General features: G+C 50.6%; 9 protein-coding genes across 9 annotated transcripts, besides 4 other annotated features; 3 read left to right on the top strand and 6 right to left on the bottom strand.

The window, feature by feature from the left end:
- Nucleotides 1-813: 813 nt before the first annotated feature.
- Nucleotides 814-903: a repeat region (potential rRNA).
- A 587-nt stretch (nt 904-1490) lies between these two features.
- Nucleotides 1491-1904, top strand: EKO05_0000254 (uncharacterized protein; the record flags this gene model as incomplete). The annotated part of the gene is made up of 1 exon (XM_059635401.1): nt 1491-1904. The coding sequence occupies one exon, from the start codon at nt 1491-1493 to the stop codon at nt 1902-1904; it is 414 nt and encodes a 137-aa protein (XP_059491384.1).
- Nucleotides 1643-1664: a tandem repeat.
- A 449-nt stretch (nt 1905-2353) lies between the features above and the next one.
- On the bottom strand, nt 2354-3220 carry EKO05_0000253 (Copper Transporter integral membrane protein that functions in high affinity copper transport; the record flags this gene model as incomplete). The annotated part of the gene is made up of 3 exons (XM_038936857.1): nt 2354-2829; nt 2959-2989; nt 3047-3220. The coding sequence occupies 3 exons, from the start codon at nt 3218-3220 to the stop codon at nt 2354-2356; spliced, it is 681 nt and encodes a 226-aa protein (XP_038802794.1).
- A 1067-nt stretch (nt 3221-4287) lies between these two features.
- On the bottom strand, nt 4288-5112 carry EKO05_0000252 (uncharacterized protein; the record flags this gene model as incomplete). Its single annotated transcript, XM_038936548.2, has 2 exons — nt 4288-4985; nt 5043-5112. The coding sequence occupies 2 exons, from the start codon at nt 5110-5112 to the stop codon at nt 4288-4290; spliced, it is 768 nt and encodes a 255-aa protein (XP_038802793.2).
- Nucleotides 5113-5749: 637 nt separating this feature from the next.
- EKO05_0000251 (dityrosine synthesis enzyme) lies at nt 5750-7851 on the bottom strand (the record flags this gene model as incomplete). The annotated part of the gene is made up of 2 exons (XM_038936953.1): nt 5750-7011; nt 7062-7851. The coding sequence occupies 2 exons, from the start codon at nt 7849-7851 to the stop codon at nt 5750-5752; spliced, it is 2052 nt and encodes a 683-aa protein (XP_038802792.1).
- Nucleotides 7852-8777: 926 nt separating this feature from the next.
- On the top strand, nt 8778-10335 carry EKO05_0000250 (Unspecific monooxygenase; the record flags this gene model as incomplete). Its single annotated transcript, XM_059635400.1, has 2 exons — nt 8778-10232; nt 10285-10335. 2 exons carry the CDS (start codon nt 8778-8780, stop codon nt 10333-10335), a joined length of 1506 nt encoding a protein of 501 aa, XP_059491383.1.
- A 1981-nt stretch (nt 10336-12316) lies between these two features.
- Nucleotides 12317-13868, top strand: EKO05_0000249 (Dityrosine transporter 1; the record flags this gene model as incomplete). Its single annotated transcript, XM_038936849.1, has 2 exons — nt 12317-12646; nt 12696-13868. The coding sequence occupies 2 exons, from the start codon at nt 12317-12319 to the stop codon at nt 13866-13868; spliced, it is 1503 nt and encodes a 500-aa protein (XP_038802790.1).
- Nucleotides 12439-12460: a tandem repeat.
- A 277-nt stretch (nt 13869-14145) lies between the features above and the next one.
- EKO05_0000248 (Mannan endo-1,4-beta-mannosidase) lies at nt 14146-15668 on the bottom strand (the record flags this gene model as incomplete). Its single annotated transcript, XM_038937037.1, has 2 exons — nt 14146-15461; nt 15509-15668. The coding sequence occupies 2 exons, from the start codon at nt 15666-15668 to the stop codon at nt 14146-14148; spliced, it is 1476 nt and encodes a 491-aa protein (XP_038802789.1).
- A 1751-nt stretch (nt 15669-17419) lies between these two features.
- EKO05_0000247 (uncharacterized protein) lies at nt 17420-18134 on the bottom strand (the record flags this gene model as incomplete). The annotated part of the gene is made up of 2 exons (XM_038937006.1): nt 17420-18036; nt 18092-18134. 2 exons carry the CDS (start codon nt 18132-18134, stop codon nt 17420-17422), a joined length of 660 nt encoding a protein of 219 aa, XP_038802788.1.
- A 2469-nt stretch (nt 18135-20603) lies between these two features.
- Nucleotides 20604-20629: a tandem repeat.
- Nucleotides 20630-20900: 271 nt separating this feature from the next.
- EKO05_0000246 (uncharacterized protein) lies at nt 20901-21570 on the bottom strand (the record flags this gene model as incomplete). The annotated part of the gene is made up of 2 exons (XM_038936792.1): nt 20901-21116; nt 21163-21570. The coding sequence occupies 2 exons, from the start codon at nt 21568-21570 to the stop codon at nt 20901-20903; spliced, it is 624 nt and encodes a 207-aa protein (XP_038802786.1).
- Nucleotides 21571-21915: the final 345 nt, after the last annotated feature.

Raw genomic sequence — 21915 nt, 5'->3', positions numbered from 1 at the left:
AACATACGCTGAAACGCTCCTTGAATCCTCCACACCTCTCAACTCAACTCACACCATGAATTCCAGTATGACAAACTTGAACGTTTTAACGCACTGGATCACGGAGCTTGACGGAATCGACACAGCCTGAAATATCACAACGTTCACAGGCTGCGATTTTCCCCTCTCAAAGAGCTTGCTATCTACTGTGCATGCACAGTTCTGCCAGACAGAGCTCCCAACGAAGTCAATACCAGCGTCAAGTTTTTAAAAGTCACTTATCGTTCAGAAATTTTAGGCATAGAAGGTCACCGACCTCACGCTCTTACGCCGCTCCTTGCTCGCGTTCCAGAGGTTGAGAAGCTCAAGCTGACTGTTATTGACCATATACACGAGTGGCGCAGCGACGCAGACGTTCGTCCTACACCAAGGGCATTATGGCCCCTTGCTGCAGAAGTTCGCATTGATTGCTTGTTCTCTGACTAGTCTGGACCTGGGTGTATGCATGGCAGATGAAAGCAAAAATAACCTGTTTCTTCACCATATCCGCCCCTGCAACGGCTTCCTGATGTTCAAGAGCCTTGAGGATCTGGTGGTGCCATACCAGTGCCTACTGGGACCTGAATTCTCGTGGGTCGAACATTCTCCGCCAGCAGCGTCATCCTCTTACCGTCGCTCGAGCGCCTGGGAGTACACTGTCTTTATCTAGACTTCTATGACTGGCTTATGCGAATCCGCAAAAACTATCAGCAGCTCTGCTACTTGTTGGATGTGCGTCTTGAGTGCTACAGTGTCTTATCTACATCCTGTGGTGGAGTTCTTGCGGGAGTTTGGACCCCCTAACCTTAGCAGGTAGACTACCTGTTTAGCAGCCCTTCCAGGCGCCTCTTTTTATAGAATACAGGGGGTTCACTAGGAGGTTGCAGAGCAAGATTGGCACGCAGAATGGGACAACTACGACCTCAGGGCGCTGGACAATTGGGTCTGGCTCCAGTCTTTGCATATGTAGTTTTACCGAACAAACATACCGGAGCGGAGGAGACACTCAGCCCTCACAATGGGGGATCAGTCGGCAGCGGTCATGGTCTATCTACAGAAGGGTGTGGTCGGTAGTTAAATTATATCCACACTTACAAGCACCTCGTCAACGCACATAGCCAGCAAGCCAACCAACTCAACCCTAAGCAGATGACCTGTTCCCAAGCCCAAGTACCTCATTCTCACTCAACGTGCGCAAACAGTCGCAAGAACCACGACGTGGTCTTCTGGTGCACGCCAACCGACCCAATCCTCACCGTCTTGGCATCCCACTCCGCACAAAACCCTCACCCCACTCTCTTCACTCTAGCTCAACGCACAGACCGCCTGCCCTCTTCTAGCCTTCCGCACAAGTCTCGCACTCCACTCCGCACAATGAACGCAACTGTGGTGCAACCAATCACGTCGCAGCAGCCACGGCCCAAAGGCGTGGGGGGCGAAGATTCTGGTAGACTAAATCGGATTGGGCAGCGATGATTGGGGGAAGCACACGGATGATGTGGATCCTGGTAGTAGAGGAAAGCCCGAGGATGAGGCAACCGCACAAGTCGCGCAGGAAGCCATGTAGCTGTATGTATATAAACACGTTGATTCTCCGTCTTCCGACTTTGATATCACAGCCCGCCCATCCATCCATCCATCCATCCGACAAGCAAACAATCAATCGAAATACAATCACTCGATCCCACTACCTACCTACCCAGAACGAACACCATCGCCTTCAGACACGATGCAGACCCCCCTCTCCATACCCTTCAACAACGCCAACTGCGGCTGCTCGTCAAGCAACGCCTGCAACTGCGGCAAGGACTGCACTTGCGATAGCTGCCCTGTACGTCTCCTTCCACCCCCCCTGCAGCCATGGACTTTTGGCTAATGTAGGATAGCACAAGAACTAAGTCCCATTGATTTTGTTCATCAATTCAATGCCGCTGGAGTCTGGGATGGTGAGTGGCGAGCTCTTTAGCTACGAGAGCGTTTTGTGCTGATTCAGGCTAGGCTATCATGCCATGGTGGTAACCACTGTTTGGTTTTGGAGGCGAGATGCCGGGAGTGATGGACTGATTGTTCGGTGGTGAAGACGAGGTGTGCCATGGAGCAGAGTTGTGTTTAGCCTGAGATACCAAAACGACGAGCAAATCGACATGGAGAAACAATTACAACATAAACGGACAATAAATTCACTGTTGCAATGATTGCGCTTTGTGATTACTACCTCTCCCTGGCGGGAGAGAGAATGTCTGGAGTATTTCTCCCAGACTCTTGATATCAACGCTTCGCCGCGAGTACCTCTTCTTTTGTACTCGTTGGACCTCAACTTCGTTTCCACTGTGGTCTAGCCACAGCATACTGTAGCGTTCTCCTGCATGCGATCTGAGCCTCCCCTGCCCACTGTGAAGCTCTCCCATCCGCAGATGAAATACCCAAGATACGCGCCGATGAAGATGCAAATGATTATATATCCGTTGTAGTACATGGCTAGCAGCATGACGAAATACGCTACTGCGAACTGGAGCATGTGGAGAAGGGCGCGGATTGCCTGTTGAATGACGCTGGGGCGGAAGCTCTGGGCTGTTGGGGCGATAGCTGCAGTGGTTGCAGGATTCTTCCTTGAGTCGTCGTCAGAGGATGCGGAGGAGGCTGCTGCAGCGACTGTAGCGTGCGACGCCAAGTATTGGTTGACGATGTAGCGATCGTACTCTTTGCCAGCGCGGCGGAGGGCTTCGAGGAGGATCACGAGAAGTATCACTCCGATGCAAGATCCGGCGAACATACCATTCGAGGTGATGTGCCATGATCGAGAGACGAAGCCTGGTAACGGTTAGTACGCTATTGCTGCTCTATAATATGGGGCAATGCAGCGAGTAAATGATCAGTGCCCGGTCTCTGCAGCTGAGCATATCCGTAACGAATGCAAAACAAGAAACCAAAGGTACGTACAGGAGTCGACGGTGTACCAGTTCCACAACATCTAACGATCGAGTCAGCCATGTCTGTCTGTCAAAGCTTTGCGGCGACTGTTTCCTACGCTAATTTTGCACCCTCCACCCATGTTCATGCCACCTCCGCCCATTGACATCCCAGTGTTGGAAGCCATGGCAGCGGTGCCTGTCGCAGTCTGCGTCATTCCTGACATGTCAGACATACCAGACATGACCGTGGCTGTGGTAGAAGCCACCATACCGTGACCTGAGTGATCCATGCTTGTATTCTGAGTGGCTGCGGTTCGAAAGAGTGAGTGTTGAGCTGATTGATGGTGTCGATGAAAAGCGGTTGAAATCGCAGAGGTTCTGAGATGCTGTTGAAGACAAGACGAGCAAGTTTTGAGCAAGTTATTTGGTTGAATGCGGGGGTGGTGAAAGCTAGTAGGAGCGATGTGTTGATGCACAATCGAACCCGTTTTCTCAATTTTCGTCTCTGGTTCTAAACACAGGATACTGCAGGTTGGAATTATGAGATGGCCCACCAGACAGAGCAGAAGGAGACCATCCTGCCTTTTGAAGCTGGAGCTGAGCACTTGTTTGCAGAACAGACGTGCATATCCTCACACCGCAGGCTGGTGATACCCGAGAACCAAGACCCCGATGCATTCTTCACGCTCGCCGCTTCGTACCTGTACCGTCCATCATCACCAAACCGGTCGAACAGTATGCACGGGATGATGTTGTAAGGTGAGCAGGAAGGATCTGAGATGCTTGGCTGGCAGAACACCTTCCTTTCACAGGTTAGAGGCCCCACTTATCGAGAGTATTTGCGCACTTTCAATGCCACGAAGAGACTCTTTATCAGGGCATCTCACCACTTACTTTTTTTTAGGGTTTCAAGTGAATCAATACGGTACGCATGGACGAGAAGTCTAGCTTGTGGGCGCCGCCCTGCATCGGGCGCTTGCAGATAGGTGCGGACAAGATAGATCGCACAGTGTGTGACATATGGAACCATGTCGGAAACCGTCGCTCAGTAAGCCCCGAGCAGCGGGGCTTTGCATATGGGTGCGACAAAGCTCACTCCCTGAAGTAACCCTTCCTTCTGTGGTCTTCGTTCGAGATGATAGGTGGCACATCGATAGGCTTTGTATGGGTAGGGTGCTGGAAAAGAATTCGACCACTGCGATTTTTCATCTTCCTGACATGTACACTGGTCTCCAGGTGAGTTGATGGTTCCACTGATGTTCCACATGGTAATGCCTGCGACACTGTCGCGCGAGTCGAACACGCGTTCGTGCAACCTATGATTGACTGGAACCATCAAAATAGTACTACCAGCTGCTCACGATCGAACGATGGCCCGATTTGAAACGCACTCTTTCCTCGCGAAAGGATCGAAACTCGGATCTGTAATTCGCTGATGCTCCAGTATGTTTGCGATGAACGTGGCGTTCCTTTCGCTGTATGTCTGCTCAACAAAGTGCAGCATAAGATCAAGACCTGCTGTCACCCCCGAGGAACTCCAAATAGGCGGAGTACTTGACTGATCTTCGACCCAACGTGCGTGAGGCACCCATGTTGTGTTGGGCCCCGCCTTGACAGCATTTGGCCATGATGTCTTATTTGTTGTTGCCTTCCTGCCGTTCATGATGCCAGCCCTTGCAGCTAGAGCAGAACCAGTGCAGATAGTAAGAACTTGCTTAACGTTTGGTGCTGTACGTGCGATGTAGTCAAGCGTAGCGTTTAGCGCAGGATTACGCCAGCCAGGGCCGCCGGCAAGGATCAAGACGTCTAGTTCCGGCGCCGTCGCGAATGTGTGGCTGGGTGGAAGCACGGGGTATACCGAAGAGTTGAATGGGTTCATCGAGGCCATTAATGGTTCTGAAGTGACCGGGTCCATTGTCTCGGCAATTAAAGCGATATCAATCTTGTACAGCCCGCTTAAGAACTGTAGGATTTCAATGGGACCGTGCACGTCCAGAAGGTCGAACATGCGGAAAAGTACGATGCCATACGTGCGGGGTAGTGTAGTGTTAGTGGCTGCAACTGGTCAGTCTTTGGTTGCCAATAGCTTCTGTGATCTCGATGTGAGCTTACTGGCTGCAGCTCCGTGGAACTGCAAAGTGATGATAGGCATGACTACCCTGAAGACATCTAGAGGTCTCATGGTGAAGTATCAACGTGGTGACAAGGAGATGTGGAAGGGAAGAAATCCAAACGTACAGCAGACAAGGAGAGCAGAGGGACAGAGGTTGGTCATATACTCAGCATAATGCATAATATGGATCAGGAGCCCGTTATTCCTGACTGATCAATATCTGGATTGGTGTTTTGGCACAGACGCGTCCAGCTCATTGGTCGCAAAGATTCGTTGGCAGTAGAGTTTGATTGACGCTGCATTCACGAAAGCTCAAAACCCGCCACGGTATGTGCATTGTATATGCTGATCACTGTTCGTGAGTCGATTTGCGCGCGGTTTATGTATGTAGTTGGAAGGACAAGGACGCGAACGGATGAATCACAATTTATACCTCCGGCTTCACAATTTTACATCAGAAATGAAGGCTCGTCGAGAAATTAAGATGCATTATGAGAGGTCGCGCTACGCGAGTTGAAGCTACGGGCAACCGCGCTACCTAATGGTATATAGAGGAGGCCAACTTCCAGAAACGCCAATGCCAAGTCCTACTATCGAAGCAGCTTACAAGATGCTCGCTGACTCCACGCGCAAAAATAGCAGATAATCCAGATGCCAGACGATATGAGAGTATGATGGTGTTTTGATATAAACGGCAAAGATGGAATTATACCGCCTGAGTTCGAAGCTGTGGGAGGTTGTTCTGAACGAACATGCGCAGCCTGCTCGTCTTTTCCCCAGGTCGAACCCAGTGCGAGTCGACACGCTTGAACGGGCGATTATCGACAGGTGCTTGTGTGACAGTAGCACCGTTCTTCTCAGTAACAGGAGAGCAGATGGCAATGGACGTCTTGGTACGAACGATGGGAGAACCGACAGGGTTGCGGACCTTCTGTAGCACTGGGGACCATAGGGATGATGCACTCCTCCTAGATTGAGGAGAGCAAATGACGATTGGCCGTCCTCCATTCCCTGAGTTTGTCACCACGAGCGGGTTCTTCCTTCCAACGACTGGAGAACAGATGACAATCGGGCGCTGCCTTTCTGCCAACGGAGACACCACCACAATTGTACCCTTTTTCTGATCGAAGATGGCGACTTTCTCGACTGACAGTTGGGGAATGATAAGTTTCGTGGGTGTACGCACCCAAGCTGTAGCACGCTTCAAGCTGAAGTATGAACCATCAGGGCCGTTCACCCAGGACCCTGTGTAGTCAGCGCTAGCCAGGGCCTTTTTGGCAACAGCGGAGCGAGCAAGGTAGAGGAAGTCATCACCCTCAACCTTGATCATACAGTTGTGCCAGGGAGTAGGGATCTGAAATTCGTACGCCGCTACAGGCTCCATTCGATTGTCAAGGTCGTCGATTGGGCGGACCATGTGCTTAGGCAGCAGGCGGATGGCGAACTTGGGGCCCTTGTTATTGTGAGCGTGGATTGAGAGACGAACATAATTGGGCAGCAGCAGCTCGACCAGGTTGGAGTAGCCTTGATTACGAGAAATCATCTCCTCAGCCACGAGAGCAGCAGTTTTCTTTTTCTGCTTGCCACTAAGCGACTTGACAGAAGGAACGTCGGCAAGATCCTCAAGCATGAAGCGCGTCTGGCCGCGGTACAGTCCCAATGTTTCCGGCTCTTGTTGCTCAATAAGTGATCGGATAAAGGCACGATCAGCCCCACCAATGCCCAGCATGAGCCTTCTGCACAGCTCTGCTTCTCCGGTCATCTTGGTCTTGACCGGGTGTGGCATCTTGTGAGCATTGCCGGCCACCTTCTTCAAAGTTTGGAAACCCTCAGAATCAGAGTTGAAGATGTTCTTTAGGCCTTTGAAATCCATCGCTGGGGCGGGTGCGGTTTGGCCTGGGAAGCGCTCTTTGTAGATCTCAGCCATGCAGGCATCATACGTGTCGATCATCTCATCGTCAACACCAACTGGCAGAGATCAGCAGTCATTCGGGGAACGCATGTGCGTGAATGCTTACTGCAGTCAGAGAAGACGTGGCCGTCATTAATAATCCACATGGTTGCCCCGGGCTCGTACACGGCGTTGACTTCCTTTATGAAGTCGTAAAGCACATCCAGAGCGATATTTTCCGCAAGATCAGGCATGATGCCACCAGCCTTGTTAGGGTTTGGTGACTTGCAGGGGAATGCAGGCAGGGCAAGAAGAATAGGAAGGTTCTTATCGACGAAGCCATACACTCTGTTGAGGAAGCCTTCACGGCCGCAAACGTTCCACTGATCATCTTTGGAGAGATTCTTGAGCTTGCGCTCGAAGATCTCGGCGATTGTTTGGCAAATCTCGCGGTTTTTTGCTGCCCATGGAGTCGAAGAGTCTGAGATGTTGGCGAAGGGCTGGAACTGGGTCTCGAGGAGGATGAACCGCTCCGCCCAGATGCTGAAACTGTCTGAAGCAAGGGACTTCGGTTTCGATGTCACCATGCCGAGAACGCGACCATTATCATGCTCAATCTCAGCTATCAACGTATGGAGTTCTTCCTTCTGGTAAGAGGGAGGGAAGTTCGATTTGATGTTTGAAAGAGCTGGGACATCAGAAGTGATCTGTAAACTCTTGATCTCCTTGCCAGATGGCAGTTGAACCCGAGCCCACGATGCGGTCGAAGAGAGTATCTCGTCCTTCAGTTGTGGCCATACTTCCGGCAGTGACTTCGAGTTACTACCCTCGACAGCCAGAAGTTCGCCATTCGATTCTCTCCAGTAGAGACCCTGGATGCAATGGTATGTGGAAACCCCTTTGTTAAAAGGAGCCATTGTAAATAATTGAGAAAAAAGTTGAGGCGGTACTCGCCACACCGACAATGCTGAGGAACAGAAAGACAATATGGAAGTTGGTGGAGGCGGCGAGTCGATCAAGCTTGTGCTGATAAGCAATAGTAGGCTTGAATCGATGGACCTGATGGCCTCTGACATCTGGGTACCCTTATATGAAAGATCCTCAACGTCTGGTTGTGTCTCAGCTTTACACAAAGGCTCGGCGAATCGGGCACTGCCCACCAAGCTGCGGATGGATCCATGACAGCCACATCAGTGCAAACACACGGTGCTGCAGTACACCGACTGGCATTGTTATTTGCAACGGTACTCATCTCGCTACAAGCCGTTGTGCTAATTGTGTTGGCCTACCAACATGATCCTATCGGACGGCCCAGCGGCGGTGCTGCGGGGGCTGTAAGTTCAGACGTTTGCTTCTGGTCTGATGAGGGTGTAAGCGGTCTGGCATGGGTATTCAGCGTGCCACAATTCGCATTACTAGGTTGTGGTGGCATGGTTTCGCTAATGCGGCGCTGTTGCAGCTTCATCTCATCCAAGGATTGCTGTGCACGGGAGACGTGCATGCCTTGGCGTGCATGAGCTGGAAACGGAAATCCCGTGCCACACGCTAGCGTGCCATAGGTAGGTGAACAAAGGGTTCGCCTAAACAGCCAAGCGTCTTACCACAGCCTCAACATTACCGGCCCACACTCTAACACTGTCTATTGTCTAATTGTGGACGCACGAAGACGGGTGGAGGCGCGCTCGAGCCACGTTGATGTGGCCATCAATCAGCCCGGCTGAGCAAACAATCCGAATGTAGATTTGAGGCTGAGTTGCTCTCACATGAGCATGTGTTTCATATAGGTTCGACCGAGCCAGCTCCCCTCTATCAATAATCGTGCATTCACCATCCTCCTAACAATATGGCTTCCTATCTTTCTTTGGTCTTCGTTGCTGTATTTGTCACGATCTTCGGTGTTGTGTCGTTCTTTGTTTACCTTTTCACACCGCCTAGCAACTTCCCCAAGAACATTCCAACAATTCCATTCTACTATGCTCTTCTACCGCTCTTCAAAGACGTAGATCAAGCGGAGCTCTATCGCCGCTACATGAAGGACCCTCTCGAGAAATACGGAGCAGTGAAACTTTTTTTTGGTGGACAATGGAATATCCTTGTACGCAAGCCTACGTACATCGCCGAGGTCTTCAAGTACGAAGATGTCTATGCAAAGGCGGGTAATCAGATCAAGATCCCGCATAGCCTTGTAGCGGAGTACACAGGGGAAAACATCATCAGTTCTCATGGCGAGAAATGGAAGCTTTATCATGGTGTTCTCAAACCAGCTCTACAAGCGGACCAGGATTCGACCAAAATTTGGGAGAACTCGAGACTCTTAAGAAACATGTTCCTGGATAGCTCGAAGCAAGCCAATGGTGCGGGTATCCCAATCTACGTACCCCTACACCGAGTTGCACTTGCCAATCTCTCAGACGTAATGTACGCATCAAGCTTCGAAACAATGCAGCGTCCAGACGCACCATTGCACGCGCTCCAGATGAAGATCAAGCCTATCATCTTCAATCCAATCTTTATGAATTTTCCATTCCTCGATCACTTGCCGCTCAAGATGAGACAGCTTGGTCGAGCACTCAATAGGAACTTTCGTAATACGTTACGAACCTCGATCACGAAAGGACACAACCACGTTTGCGACCCCAACAATCATAAGAATGTTGCATGTAGATTAATAGGAGCTCACGGCGAGGGACGCTTATCCGATAAGGACCTCGAGGACAATATGGTCAGCACATTCCTGGCCGGACACGAGAACCCACAACTTGCGCTCATGTCGCTCATGTATCTTCTTGGAGCCCATCCAGAGGTCCAAGATGCGGTACGCAAGGAGATCCAGACCCTCTACCCTGCTGGTGCATCCGGCGATTACGAGCCTTCCTACACCGAAATTCATGACTTGCCACTCTTGACTGCCATTATCTATGAAGGTCTGCGCATGTTTCCTCCGATATCGCAGCTGATCAACCGCCGTACCACTGAACCTGTTTTATTGGGTGGCAAAATTTCAGTACCGAAAGGCGTCTTCTTGGGCTACAATGCGTATTCAACCAATCGCGACATCGAGTTCTGGGGCACTGACTCGGATGAGTTCAAGCCTGAACGCTGGGGCAAGAATATGAACGAAATAAACCACCTGTACCGGAAAGCCAACTCTAAGGGTGCTTTCATTAGCTTCCACGGAGGCCGACGAGCGTGTTTGGGACAGAAGTTTGCCATGCAGCAGCTTAGAATTACCATCCTGGAGTTGGTGAGGCGTTGTAAGTGGAAGGTGGATGAAAGTTGGGATGGACGTATGACCCCGGTAAGTCGTTGCTACAAACAATTCACCAATTCAATCAGGCTAATGATCCCAGGCCGGGCCCCTCTACCCACGAGGTCTGAAGATGAAGTTCCTGTCATTGTGAGCTGGTTTGACAAAATGATACGAAAATCGTCCAACTACACCTGGAACATACCGAAATCGCTGGACTATGCATAGTACCGGTGTTGGCGTTACGCACCTGACAATAGAAACACCCCGTATTAGACGTGAAAGGCGGCTTATCTAGCTTGTACTATAGAGAAAATGTCTTAAATCTGCGTACGACTCTACCATTGATATGGTAGTGAAGAATCTGGACAAGCAAAACCTGGGTGCAATATCGTGACGCGCCATATGGATAACATATGCTCCAGCTTTCACCCGTGGTAATGAAGGCCTTTCGTGGTAGATGGAGCCGCTCAAGGCTGTAAGCACGGTGTAGCTTGTTGTCTCCATGTACACCGTATCCATTGAGTGATGCCTACAACTGCAACGGTCCCCTTCTTCGAACTCCGAGACCCATAGCTGCAACCCTTTATGAAACTAGTCATCATACTCGAAGCATTGTAGCATTGTGGAATCTCAAGACCCACTCGTGCTGACAATTAACCTTCGACTCAGATAATCCAACCAGGCGACCTCTCAATATTTGATGAGATTGCGGTACAGTCGAAGCTCCGCAAATGATTTGCCCTGCCCCTGCGGCGCGGTATTGGGGCAGATCTCCACATCCAAGCATGTCCTTTGGTTGGGTGTGGGGCAACGCGTGTAACTCTGTTGCCTTCTGGTCAAGCTGAGACTAGCTTCATTCCCATCTCACAAATTACCCATAGATGCTCTCATAAGACTGATGATGTATTGCTCGAGTGACATCACGTCTTGATGCAAGACTTGGTTCAGACAAATTTCATCATGTATACTGGAACCTGAGCTATGCAGCATATCGTCCAGACGCGGCGCGATAAGCTTACTGTATGCACAAACCAAGATGTAATTGTTTCTGCGCCTTTGCGGCGAAGAGACTTGAAGGATTCAGTGCGGCGCAGTACGGCGTCACTTTAAGGCGGAAATCGAGTCTGACGTCGCCGACTAGACATCTGCACAGTGCGACTATCCAGAGTAGAAACAGCCTGAATCTGATCCGGTTTTTCGGGAAGTTAGTATTGCGGTGGGTTGTTGGCGTTGACGGGTTCTGATTCCGACAACTAAATCAAAACGTAATAGAGCTGCACTAGGTTGCAGTTAGGCCTATCGAGAGTGCCAATATTAGCACTTTGATCGTTGTTCTCCAGTCGTAGTAGATCCTATTGCTACCACACACATGTCTGCTTCTGCAACAAACATGTGTACCGGTGTTTTGCGGACGTGCGTGAGGCGCAGTTGATGCGTTCAGCTCGCTAGAGGAGCCCACACTAGGCGAAGTTAAGGCCTTCAGCCTCAGTCCATCACAGCGGGCACTAGCGGATAGACCAGTTTTGTAGTCCAACGTGTACGGTATCGCGGCTGGTACTGAACGTTTGAGCAATGTTCTTTTTGTGATCACTACGTTGAATCTTGTCTGGCGGGGCTGCATCCCGTCGTTGACGGCGCAGCATCACACAATTCCCGCGATCGTGATTGAACCAAGCATGTTCCGTCTAGCAAAAGACCATGTATGTGGGCTGCACGCGATGCCATGCTGTCTTTTGCAGCCCAGTCTGCATTTACGTTTCAGTTTCAATTGCTAAAGTACCACGAGAAGTTTGGTTGTCATGTGAAGGCCGCCGATGGTTGAGAGTGGAAGGGCCAGCAGAGCGGTGGAGGCTGGCTGGAGTGAGGGTGGGCCGCTTGGCGACGCACAAAAAGGCGTATCTTAGGCTAGCCCCAGGGCTGACCGCAGTTGTATGAAAATAGCATGCAAGGACAGGCCTTGATAACGTGAGCCAGTGAGAACAGTCATAGCTTATGGCTGTTGAACAAAGTCCAACTCGAACGTAGGCTGCGCATGTACTCTGTCGGCTTGTAGAACGCTCCGAGAATCAGGCGGTGCACAATACATATCAACCCAAGGGTCCCAATCTTAGCTTGGACTATCCATCCTCAACATGCGTTCTCCGATTGAGTTCGAGAAAGACCACCACTACGACAGGTGTCGAGACAGTATCGACAGCGATTTCTCCTCTTCAGACAATGCCGCAGAGCCATTAGCACAAGCCGACGATGTTGTACCACCACCTCCACCACCTCCATACTCGGCCTTCTCTCTCAATCGTCGGCGCTTCATGCTTGGCGTCGTGACAGCAGCAGGCTTCTTTGGCCCTTTGACTGGCGCAATTTACTTGCCATCTCTTGTGCTCTTCGAAGAAATTTTCAGGGCTTCGGCAACAGCGATCAATGCGACGGTGGCGATGTACATGGTGGTGTTTGCCATCGCGGTATGTAATTGTTTATGGAGCATCAAAAGCCAAAGCTGATGTATCACAGCCACTTTTCGGCGCAGTAGCCTCCGATGTTGGGGGGCGTAAACTCGTTTATATGGTCGGTCTTGGAAGCTTTCTGGTCGCAAACGTGCTGCTGGCCACGCTCCCTGCTCACATCGCACTTCTCTTCATCCTACGAATATTTCAGGCTTTTGGGTCGTGCATCGTCTTCTCAGTCGGAGCAGGCACCGTTGCGGATATCACCGAGCCTGCAAAACGCGCATCCGCTCTGGCCTGGTTTCTCATGGGGCCCCAGCTTGGACCAGTGTTTGGACCAGTCATTGGCGGTGGTTTTGCAGATGTTTCGCGCTGGAGATGGGTTTTCGGCTTCTTGGCCTTGACTTGTCTTCCTGTGTACTGCGCCATCATCTTTTGCATGCCGGAGACTCTACGATCTCTCGTTGGCAATGGTGCCGTTCTTGCTCACCAGCCATGGTTTTCTATACCCAAGCTCCGCACACAACCTAATACGGATATCAAGGGCCCGAAGGTCCCTCGTCCATCATTTCGAAAGTTCATGCGGCTTCTGAAGTACCCTCCTCATCTCATCGTCTCGTTCAATGGTGCTTTCCAGTTTGCTGGGTTGTATGGGTTGTACATTTCCCTTCCAACTGTACTCAAGGATACGTACAACTGGTCTACCGCCGAAGTCAGCTACGCATACCTCGCGCCGGGTATCTCCATGTTCATCGCCTCCATCATTGTCGGTCGTGGCAGTGACTGGCTGCGCAGGAGGTCTATCGCTAAAAGCCCCGACGGCAAGGTCGCACCTGAGCGACGAATTGCTTATCAAATACCTGGTTTTTTTATCGCAGCCGTAGGCAAGCTCATGTACGGATGGTCCTGCCAAAACCGCGTAAGTCCAGCTGCCGGTCTGATTGGATCGGCACTTGCTTCTGTTGGGACATCGATTGTCTTCGTCACCAGCACTTCATTCCAGACAGAATGCGACCCAGCTCAGACCGCGAGTCTAGTCGCATTAGGAGGTTTTCTTCGCAACGTCGCTGCAGCCATCGCTGCTGTTGTCATGGATGGCCTACTGGACAAGGTTGGTGTTGGATGGACCTTCAGCATCTTTGGGGCGATGGATTTGCTCTGCATTCCTGGGATCCTGCTGATCATCTTCAAAGGTGCGGAGATGCGCGCAGCATTGAAAGCACAGCAGACGCATGGCTGAGCACGGTGATCCATCAAGGCTTCGTGTTGACGATGCTATACCGTTTTGACTTCATTGCATAGCGCGGCGTTGGGGCGGCCCTGGGAGTTTGCATCATTAGCGTGTAACGGCGATAATGTAATAGATACTGGAAACTACTGTTTGTTGATTGAAAGTTGGCGCCATTGAAGCTGTGATGCAACTGCGAACGAGTTCTAGCGCTAAGACAATCGTGGTATAGTGCTGATATCTTACTTGTCGTGAAGGGGGCCTGCTACCAGGTCACGGCATGCTCTCTTCAGCAGTCGGTTCCATTTTTCCCTTGCTCCCTTATCCAGCTTGCAATAGTTTTCTGTTGCACTGCAATGATCTCCATTGCTTGATCTGTGTCGTACAGGTCGTACCAGCCAGGCGATTCGTGGGGTGGGTCTCCTGCCCATATCATACCGAACTCATTGACGTGTTGCATCTCCGGGCGATATACGCCTCCATAAGCCCACGGCGAGGTGCCAATATACGCACCACCATTGCGGAACTCGTCCATGACTGTGCCGATAATCGTCCGGAAATACTGATCCTTGTGTGTAGTCGACGCACTGCTGAGGTACGGGTAATCTTTATCCTTATTCTCCCAGTTGTCTCGAGCCATGCCAAATTCCTCGAGGAAGACCGGCTTTCCGATGTCGGCAGCCCACTTACTGGAGTTGTGCATGAAAGTTACCGCAAAGTCTTGCGCAGCCTTCAAATTTGCCTCGCTGGAGTTGTACATGTCGTAGATGCCCCAGTTCTGGACCCAACAGTGCGTAGTGGCGTAGTCGATGGTCGAGAAGTTTTGTGCATGTTTGAAGTAGAACTCCCCCTGCTTACCCTCGAAGCCGAGACTGATGAGCTGCTTGGGAGCCAACGAGCGGATATAAGCTGTAGTACGGTCCACCCAAGGGAAAAGTAAATCATCTGGATTGGGGAGCAGGCCGATGCCGACGTAGCCAAGTGCATTTGCGGCTTGAGGCTCGTTTGCAGGCTGCCATGTCATGATGGTTGGGTCTTCAACGTACAAGCGGCCAGTCACGGTATTCCGACGGGTCATGACTGTTTTGATGTGATCTTTGTACCACCCTTCGGCTAGACTGTTGTTGTAAATTAAGTTCGCGAAGCCAGTGAACTCGCTATATGGCGCTGCATCCACACCCTGTTTTGTGTAGTTTCCCCAGCCTGTTCCGGGTGTGCTCCTTTGAGGCGACGCTGTAAGGTTCCACGACTCTGGGTATGGGATTTGCGTGTTGTTGTTCGCCCATGAAATGTATTGACCGAAGCCTCCAGACCATTGCCACTCGTTACTCAACGTCATTGTTGCACGCATTCCACGCTTCGACATTTCTGCAAGACAGATGTCCAGACCCTTGAAAATTTCGTCATTGTACTGCCCCGGGGCATTCATCAGAGGCGGGTTCATCCGGAATGGTTGGGGTGTTGGTGCACCCTCTGAACCGGCCATGATTCGGAGGTGATTGATGCCTTTCGCTGCCATTTGGTCGAGCTCTGTGACGAGACGTGAATAATTTCCTCCAGACTGATCATCGGCAGCCAGGTTCATGCAAGCCCAATAGTTCATTCCTGGCAATTGTCAATATCGATTGCTTGATGGACTGAAGAAGTATTACCCGTGAGATAGTGCAAAGCACCTTTCGAATCATACAATCTCAACCCGTCGACTTTGATGAAATCATCCTTGCTGATGCCATGATGTTTCTTATCGCCTCTTGTTACTGCGGATCCTAACGCCAAGGAGGCCAGGAGCAACTGAGAAGCGGTTGTCCTCATATTTTCTCGATACCAGTCTCAGAATTGCGTAAGGAGGTCAACTCCTGCTGTAAGTCGAAGAGGCTCGACCGAATAACGAAGGGCGCCATCGGAACGCTTAAGTATACTCGCAGATCTCCGCAGTTACATTCGGGGCATGAACAACCTCGGAGGCAGGTGAGGACTGACATCATGCCGGTACGAGAAGTCCGCTTGCTCATTAAAGATAAGTCTATGAAAGTTGTGTGGGGTGACAAGCTTCGTGGCAAGCACGCGGCATTTCCTCCGGAAGGCGTTGTGGGGCGCTTGATCTCCGGTAGTCCACGATGTCACCATGGAATGCGCGGAGGACCCACCTCCGCGTCTAAAACGACTAAGCGCCAGTTGGTTTTAAGCCACGCTCGTGTCAAGCAGACTGTTTGACCTACGCGACTCCGACGACACGAAAAGCCTAGTAGAGCGGAAATTGATCCTGTCAGCTTAGACGGCGATGTGGAGCATTGACAGGTACTGTGGAGTCAACAAAGCGCTAGGACGGAACGCAATGAACGCATCGTCGCGCCGAGAGAAGGGAGTTCAAGCAAGCATGAGAGTGAAATAAGAAGGTAGAGGTCCAGGAGAATACGTGCGACTTCAGAAACGAGTATGGTCATGACTCGAACACGTCACTAGAGTCATCGTTGCAACGAGAGAAAGATCATAAGCTTGTATTTATTTGGTCTACTTGTCGCCGCAGAAGAGGTTTTAACAAATTGACGCCAATCTCTCCGCCATCATCCAAATGTACTAGCTCTTGATCTTTACTCGACCTTGAACCTAGTATATATCCTAGTAGTTTGCATAGTAGTTGGTAGAATCCTCATAACGGCCATCCCAGTACCCCTGCTGAACGTTTTGGGTATTGACATAAAGACCTGGATTCCGACCACGCTTGTTCTGCGGGCCAGAACCTTGACGAGGTGGGAAGTCGGAAGATAGTAGGCGAAGAGATCGTATGTCGGGCAAACGTCCTCGATGTTCAAACCCATAAGGCGCAAGCGCAACGCTGCCATTATATTCATGGGTACGGTAGTACGGACGTGGGAAGTTAAAAACGTGGTTGTAATCAACCATTTTTAGTGATTTGTTGCAGTATAGTCTGTTGCTGAGTTGCTTCTGTCAGGTGCTTCGTGTAGATGTGATCTTGAAGTGTTGATGACTGTAATGTCGTCGAGGTCGTTACGAGGACCAAAGGGAATGTCGCAAGCATTGGTGTGCAAGCATTGTATATCATACTCCAGTTGCTTCAATGTCGGACATTATTGCTCCAGCATTATGGAATATAAACAGTGGCCCTTGGAATGTTTGTTCGAACGCAATAGCTTCACGCTGCTGTGACGTTTGTGCGTCTCCACCACCCTGCTTTTCGGTGCTCGCAAGGCTCTAAACATGAATGATGTGTTTCCAATTCCACCTTACAAACGAGCATATTACTGTACATAGATGTAGGTGAAAACATGGACTTTTAACCATAGGATGATAATGGCATGTGCACAGATATGGACCGCTTGATTAGCACCTTGGTTTGATGAAGTTATGAAAGCTTTTCAAATTTATTTGTCTGGAGGTATTCACACGGTTTCGATGCTAGCCTTGCTTAGCTAGCGATCTTTAAGTTGTCCAACTTTCATATAGTTGTCAATGTAGGTACTCAACGGCGAACAGAGCTTTCCTGAGAGGTATGTATACCTTCACACCGTGCATATATGACTGAGTCATAAGCAGTCTACGCTTCAAAGACTCCCGTCCATCTTCTTAATACGTTCGAATAGCTGCACAAACGCAGCTGGCTCCTGAGCTCCTCCAATTTGGAAATGATCGTTGATGGTGAAGTTTGGCACGCCACTGATGTTCTGTTCACGCGCATCCTGCACCTCCTTATCCACCTCAGCACCACCCTTCCCACTATCCAGCCACTCCTTCACTTCCTTCTCATCAAGACCTGCCCTTACGCCGCTCTCAATCAAGACCTCCTGCGTTGTGATGTCCTTCTCGTTTTCAAAGTACGCAGCAAATAGCTCCTCGACCACGCGCGTCTGCAGCTTCGGGCCCTTGGTCTTGCCGAGCTGAACTAGGCGATGCGAGTCGCGGGTGTTGCCTGTGTTACCACCGAACTTGAAGTTGATGCCCTCATCATGGCCGACCTTGGCGAGCATCTGGTTCATGGTTGCTGTGCGCTCCTTTCCGAATTTCTTAGCGTACGTTTCTTGTTTGTCAAGGCTTTTACCGGCGTCCGGGTTCAAGTAAAAGGGGAACCACTGTGTGGAGAACGTGTCATCGGAATCTGGGTGCTTTTGTTTGTATGCTGCGATGCCCTTTTCAAGGCGTTTTTTGCCAACATAGCACCATGCTGTGGAGTTGTTAATTTGTGCTATTTTTGTGCAAAATTCCTTATGGAAACGTACGGCAGATTGTGTCCGACACGATGTTGATGTTGAATTGGGTCATTTTGCTTAAGCTTTGTTTGAACGCCACGATGAATGCTCTCTCGATCTCTCAATCGTGCCGAGCGTTCGCCGATGCAGCGGTGTTGTATATATATTGCAAGCTCGGTGCTGACAAATTAGCTCAAAGAAAGCTGCCAACACGGAAAATCGCCACTTCCGAGGCCGTTGCTTTATCGTCGAACACAATGGAAGCCATCAAAGTCTTGATGTTGTGAGGCCCCCACATTTAGAGGCATCGCGATGGACCGACTACATCGGCAATGATGCACTGGCGACTAGTGCAGGATTGATTGCCAGACAACCCTTCTTCTTGCGGCCCCACTTATTGTTCATTGCGCGACGAGTAGTCAAGCATGGCTGCAATTGATTTCCCGAGACTGGCCATACAGTTGCCTACAAGTTTTATGGTGTGGCAATAGACGAGAATGGCACTACTACGTTACGCCTCCATAGTCTGGCGTAAGGAATTGCACAATCTACCGCTATATTCACCACCTGCCCCGCTGCATACGTTAAATACCCTCTTCCGTCTCTTCCGTACTGGGCGAGTCGTCCGGTCTGGACTTTCAGCGCGATCAATCATGCAGGATCCTTACAAGTAGGCGCAGGAAGAGCTGAAATTGAAGCTCAGAGAGAGTTCAAGCAAATTCGACCAAGGCTTCGTTCTTTGTCGTTCTAATGTCAACATCAGCAGTCTCATACAAAGACCTCTCTCCAGCCAATCTACACTGCTTTATCCCCTTTATACCCCCATTGAACCACTTTTGACAATGAGCAAGATCTTCCTCATTGGCGCCACGGGCTATGTTGGTGGAACTGTACTATCGCAGTCACTTGCCAGTACTGAAACCAGCCTCAAGACCTTGACGGTTGACATCTTGATTCGACGCGAGCACCAAGCTGGAAGATTGCGCGAAACATATGGCGAACGTGTCGAAACTGTACTCTGGGCTGGTTTAGACGATACAGTTCATTGAGCAAATTGCGGCTCACTATGATATCATTGTAGAATCGGGCTCCAATTTCCATTACAGCTGGTGTCAAAGCTTTTGTGGATGAACTGGCACATCGCGTCGAAGCAGGCCTACCCAATCCTTAGCTACTTCACCTCTCCGGATGCACACATTGGCGTTTGAGTGGAACGACAGGCGTAAGGGGCAGGCCATTCTCGACTACATGAAGTCTCTTGATCTAGAGTAGCAATGTTCACAGTGAATAATCGAGGTCAGGGTGCTGGAGACTGCAGCGGGGAAAGGTGTGCATGCTGTCAGTTTACAGGTCCCGTGTTTCTTTGGCGAAGGCACTGGCCTCTTCAATCGACAGGCTTTGGTCATACCTTTGGTCCTTCGTTATGTTGTTCAGCATGGCTATGGCTTCAAGCTGAACGATCAGGCCAACTTCGACTGGGTACGTCTTTTGTGAGCTCTCGTTTGATGGCTAGCTTGCTAACTGCTCTCCTTTCAACCAGGTTTATGTCGTTGATCTGGCCGACTACTACATTCCTTTAATACGAAAAATCCTTGAACGCCCAGATCGAGGCGTCGGTCATATCCCTTTAGGAAAGAAAGGCATCTTGTTTCCTACTGTTGGACGTGCTCTAGTGGCAGAGATCAATCAACAAGCCGTCGAGACCGCTTTTGACGCAGATATTCTACTGTGCGAGGATACTACTCAGCAGAGAGAAGTTCGGTGTGTGCCCATACAGGAGATTGCTGACGAATTGATTGTTGGTCGTTGCGATATCGCGCCGCGCGGTTGAGGTGGTGAGAAGGCAGTCCGCGGCACAATAGGTCAGATTTTTTTTTCGGATGGAAGCTAAATAGGTTGCAGAAAGCCTGGGACCAGGATTTTTGTGATGAGTTGATTGCCTTGAGTGAAGGCCGCAGAGACGTGGCTATGGAGAGCTGCATTGGCATGTCTGTCGAGGCTCCCTGAATTGACACCCTGAGTTATAGAGTTATAGTTTGGCATTCCTTAGATCATGCACGAGCATGCTGTTTGCTTATTTATCCCTTGCAGTTTTTAGGAGCTGCAATCTTCAATGGCATCTACGAAGCGTTCGTCTCCACAGCTTCATTTTCCCTTTAGGTTGGGTTATGTATTGCTCTCACACTCGTGCGGAAGACTATGCTTCTTGAAAGACTGTGGCATGAGCTGTGGGTCCTTCATCATGTCATGGCCGGTGGTCGTGCCTCCGCTCGGGACAGCAGTGTCGCTTCCCCCTGGTCTTGAAGTTTGTACCAGCTGAGCACATCTTCAATGAGTGCCGCAATGCCAGAACCCAGGGCACAAGGGCATTCGCGAGCCCTGCAGGAAGATACGGAGCAACCCTCCACGGTTTCGGTAGTACAAACCGGCCCAGCGCATTATGTGTTATACAAGATAGACGGATGGACCGCTGGATGAGGCTGACAGCAGGGAATGATTGGCAGATGGCGAGCCTTGAAGATGGTCACGCATCCAGTGTTGCGAGAGAGAGAAAGAGAGAGAGAGAGAAGGGGGGGGACAAATAGAGTTACCTGGAGGAGGTGCAACAACCCGGTGTAGGCAACCCGCGCATACGCGTCGTCAAGTTACTTGCGTCAAGCACACCACTGTTTTAGTCGCGGCCTTTTATTCTTTGTGAAGGAGTATAAAGTAAAATAACTCAAACCCAGCCTTCCTTATTCGTTATTGTCGTACAGTTGTCGCTACAGGATGTTACAAATTAAAGTATTGTACAGGGTATAATCGTGCCGACCAGCGGCTAGTATTTATTGTTGGGTGATTACTCTTTTGGGGTCTGCGATGATGTCTGGTTCTTATCGGTCAAGCGCTCCTCGCCCTTGGGTGACGATTCGGTATGGAAGTGTGCGGAGCGTGGTGTAGATGAGCCATCGTCCCAAAACTCGACATCGCCTTCTGCGCTTAGTGAGCCACGCTTGACGAGATTGCCCTTTTCTTTCATCAGGTCCTCGATTGTAACAGACTTGTCTGAGAAGATCTGCTGGCGTTAGTATTGAGCCATGCGTCAATACCATTCGCCCTACCTTGAGGTGGTCGCTGATCAAATGCCTGTTTTTACAATCAGGACATGCGATCAGGATGGTGCCCTTGTGATAGCCTTGCTTAGACAGTCGATGCGATGACCGAGTCTTGCAAACATTGCACGTGAATGTGAGCTCATATGAGGGCACCTGCTCGCGGTCGAGTCGCGTTTCGGGCGCCTGAGTCGATGTGTTCTTTTGCGGCAATGTTGCTGAACTAGATTCGAATCGTGCCAGAGAAGGAAGTCCGGCCCTTAAGATGATAGGCGAGGGACGTGTGACAGTTGATGTTCGCGGTGTGTGAACAAAGCGTTTTGAGGCCGCTGGAATGTACTCTGCAGGTTGAACCCATGCTGCTCGAGGCGCAGCTGTACGGGCGCAAGAGCGCAAGAAAGATACCGAAGAGCGCATAGCAAGTAGGAAGATGTTGGCTTGTAGAGGGGAAGAACGATCGGCCTAAAAAAGATGGAAAAGTGTTAGTCGTGAAGGAAGCTTGACATGATACCGCGGGCAAAAAGTGGTCTCCACCGAAGCCGCCGAACGCCAAGGGACATCGTCATCTGCATGCGGGCACCACCAGCATCCCCGCCGGAACCATGAGGCGTGAATACCAACACCACACTCTTGTGCCGCCTGTTCGCCGCCCCTTCGCTGTTGTCGTCTCTCTGCTGTGAGACTGCGCAGTCGCTCCTTCTTTGACCAACAGCGTGCGCGGTTGACCCCGCCACTCAGCCTTCACCTTCGGCCGCCTTCCGC

Source organism: Ascochyta rabiei, chromosome 1, assembly GCF_004011695.2.
Source record: "Ascochyta rabiei chromosome 1, complete sequence".
In the NCBI taxonomy this organism is placed as follows: Eukaryota; Fungi; Ascomycota; class Dothideomycetes; order Pleosporales; family Didymellaceae; genus Ascochyta; species Ascochyta rabiei.
This window is presented reverse-complemented; position numbering and strand designations above follow the sequence as displayed.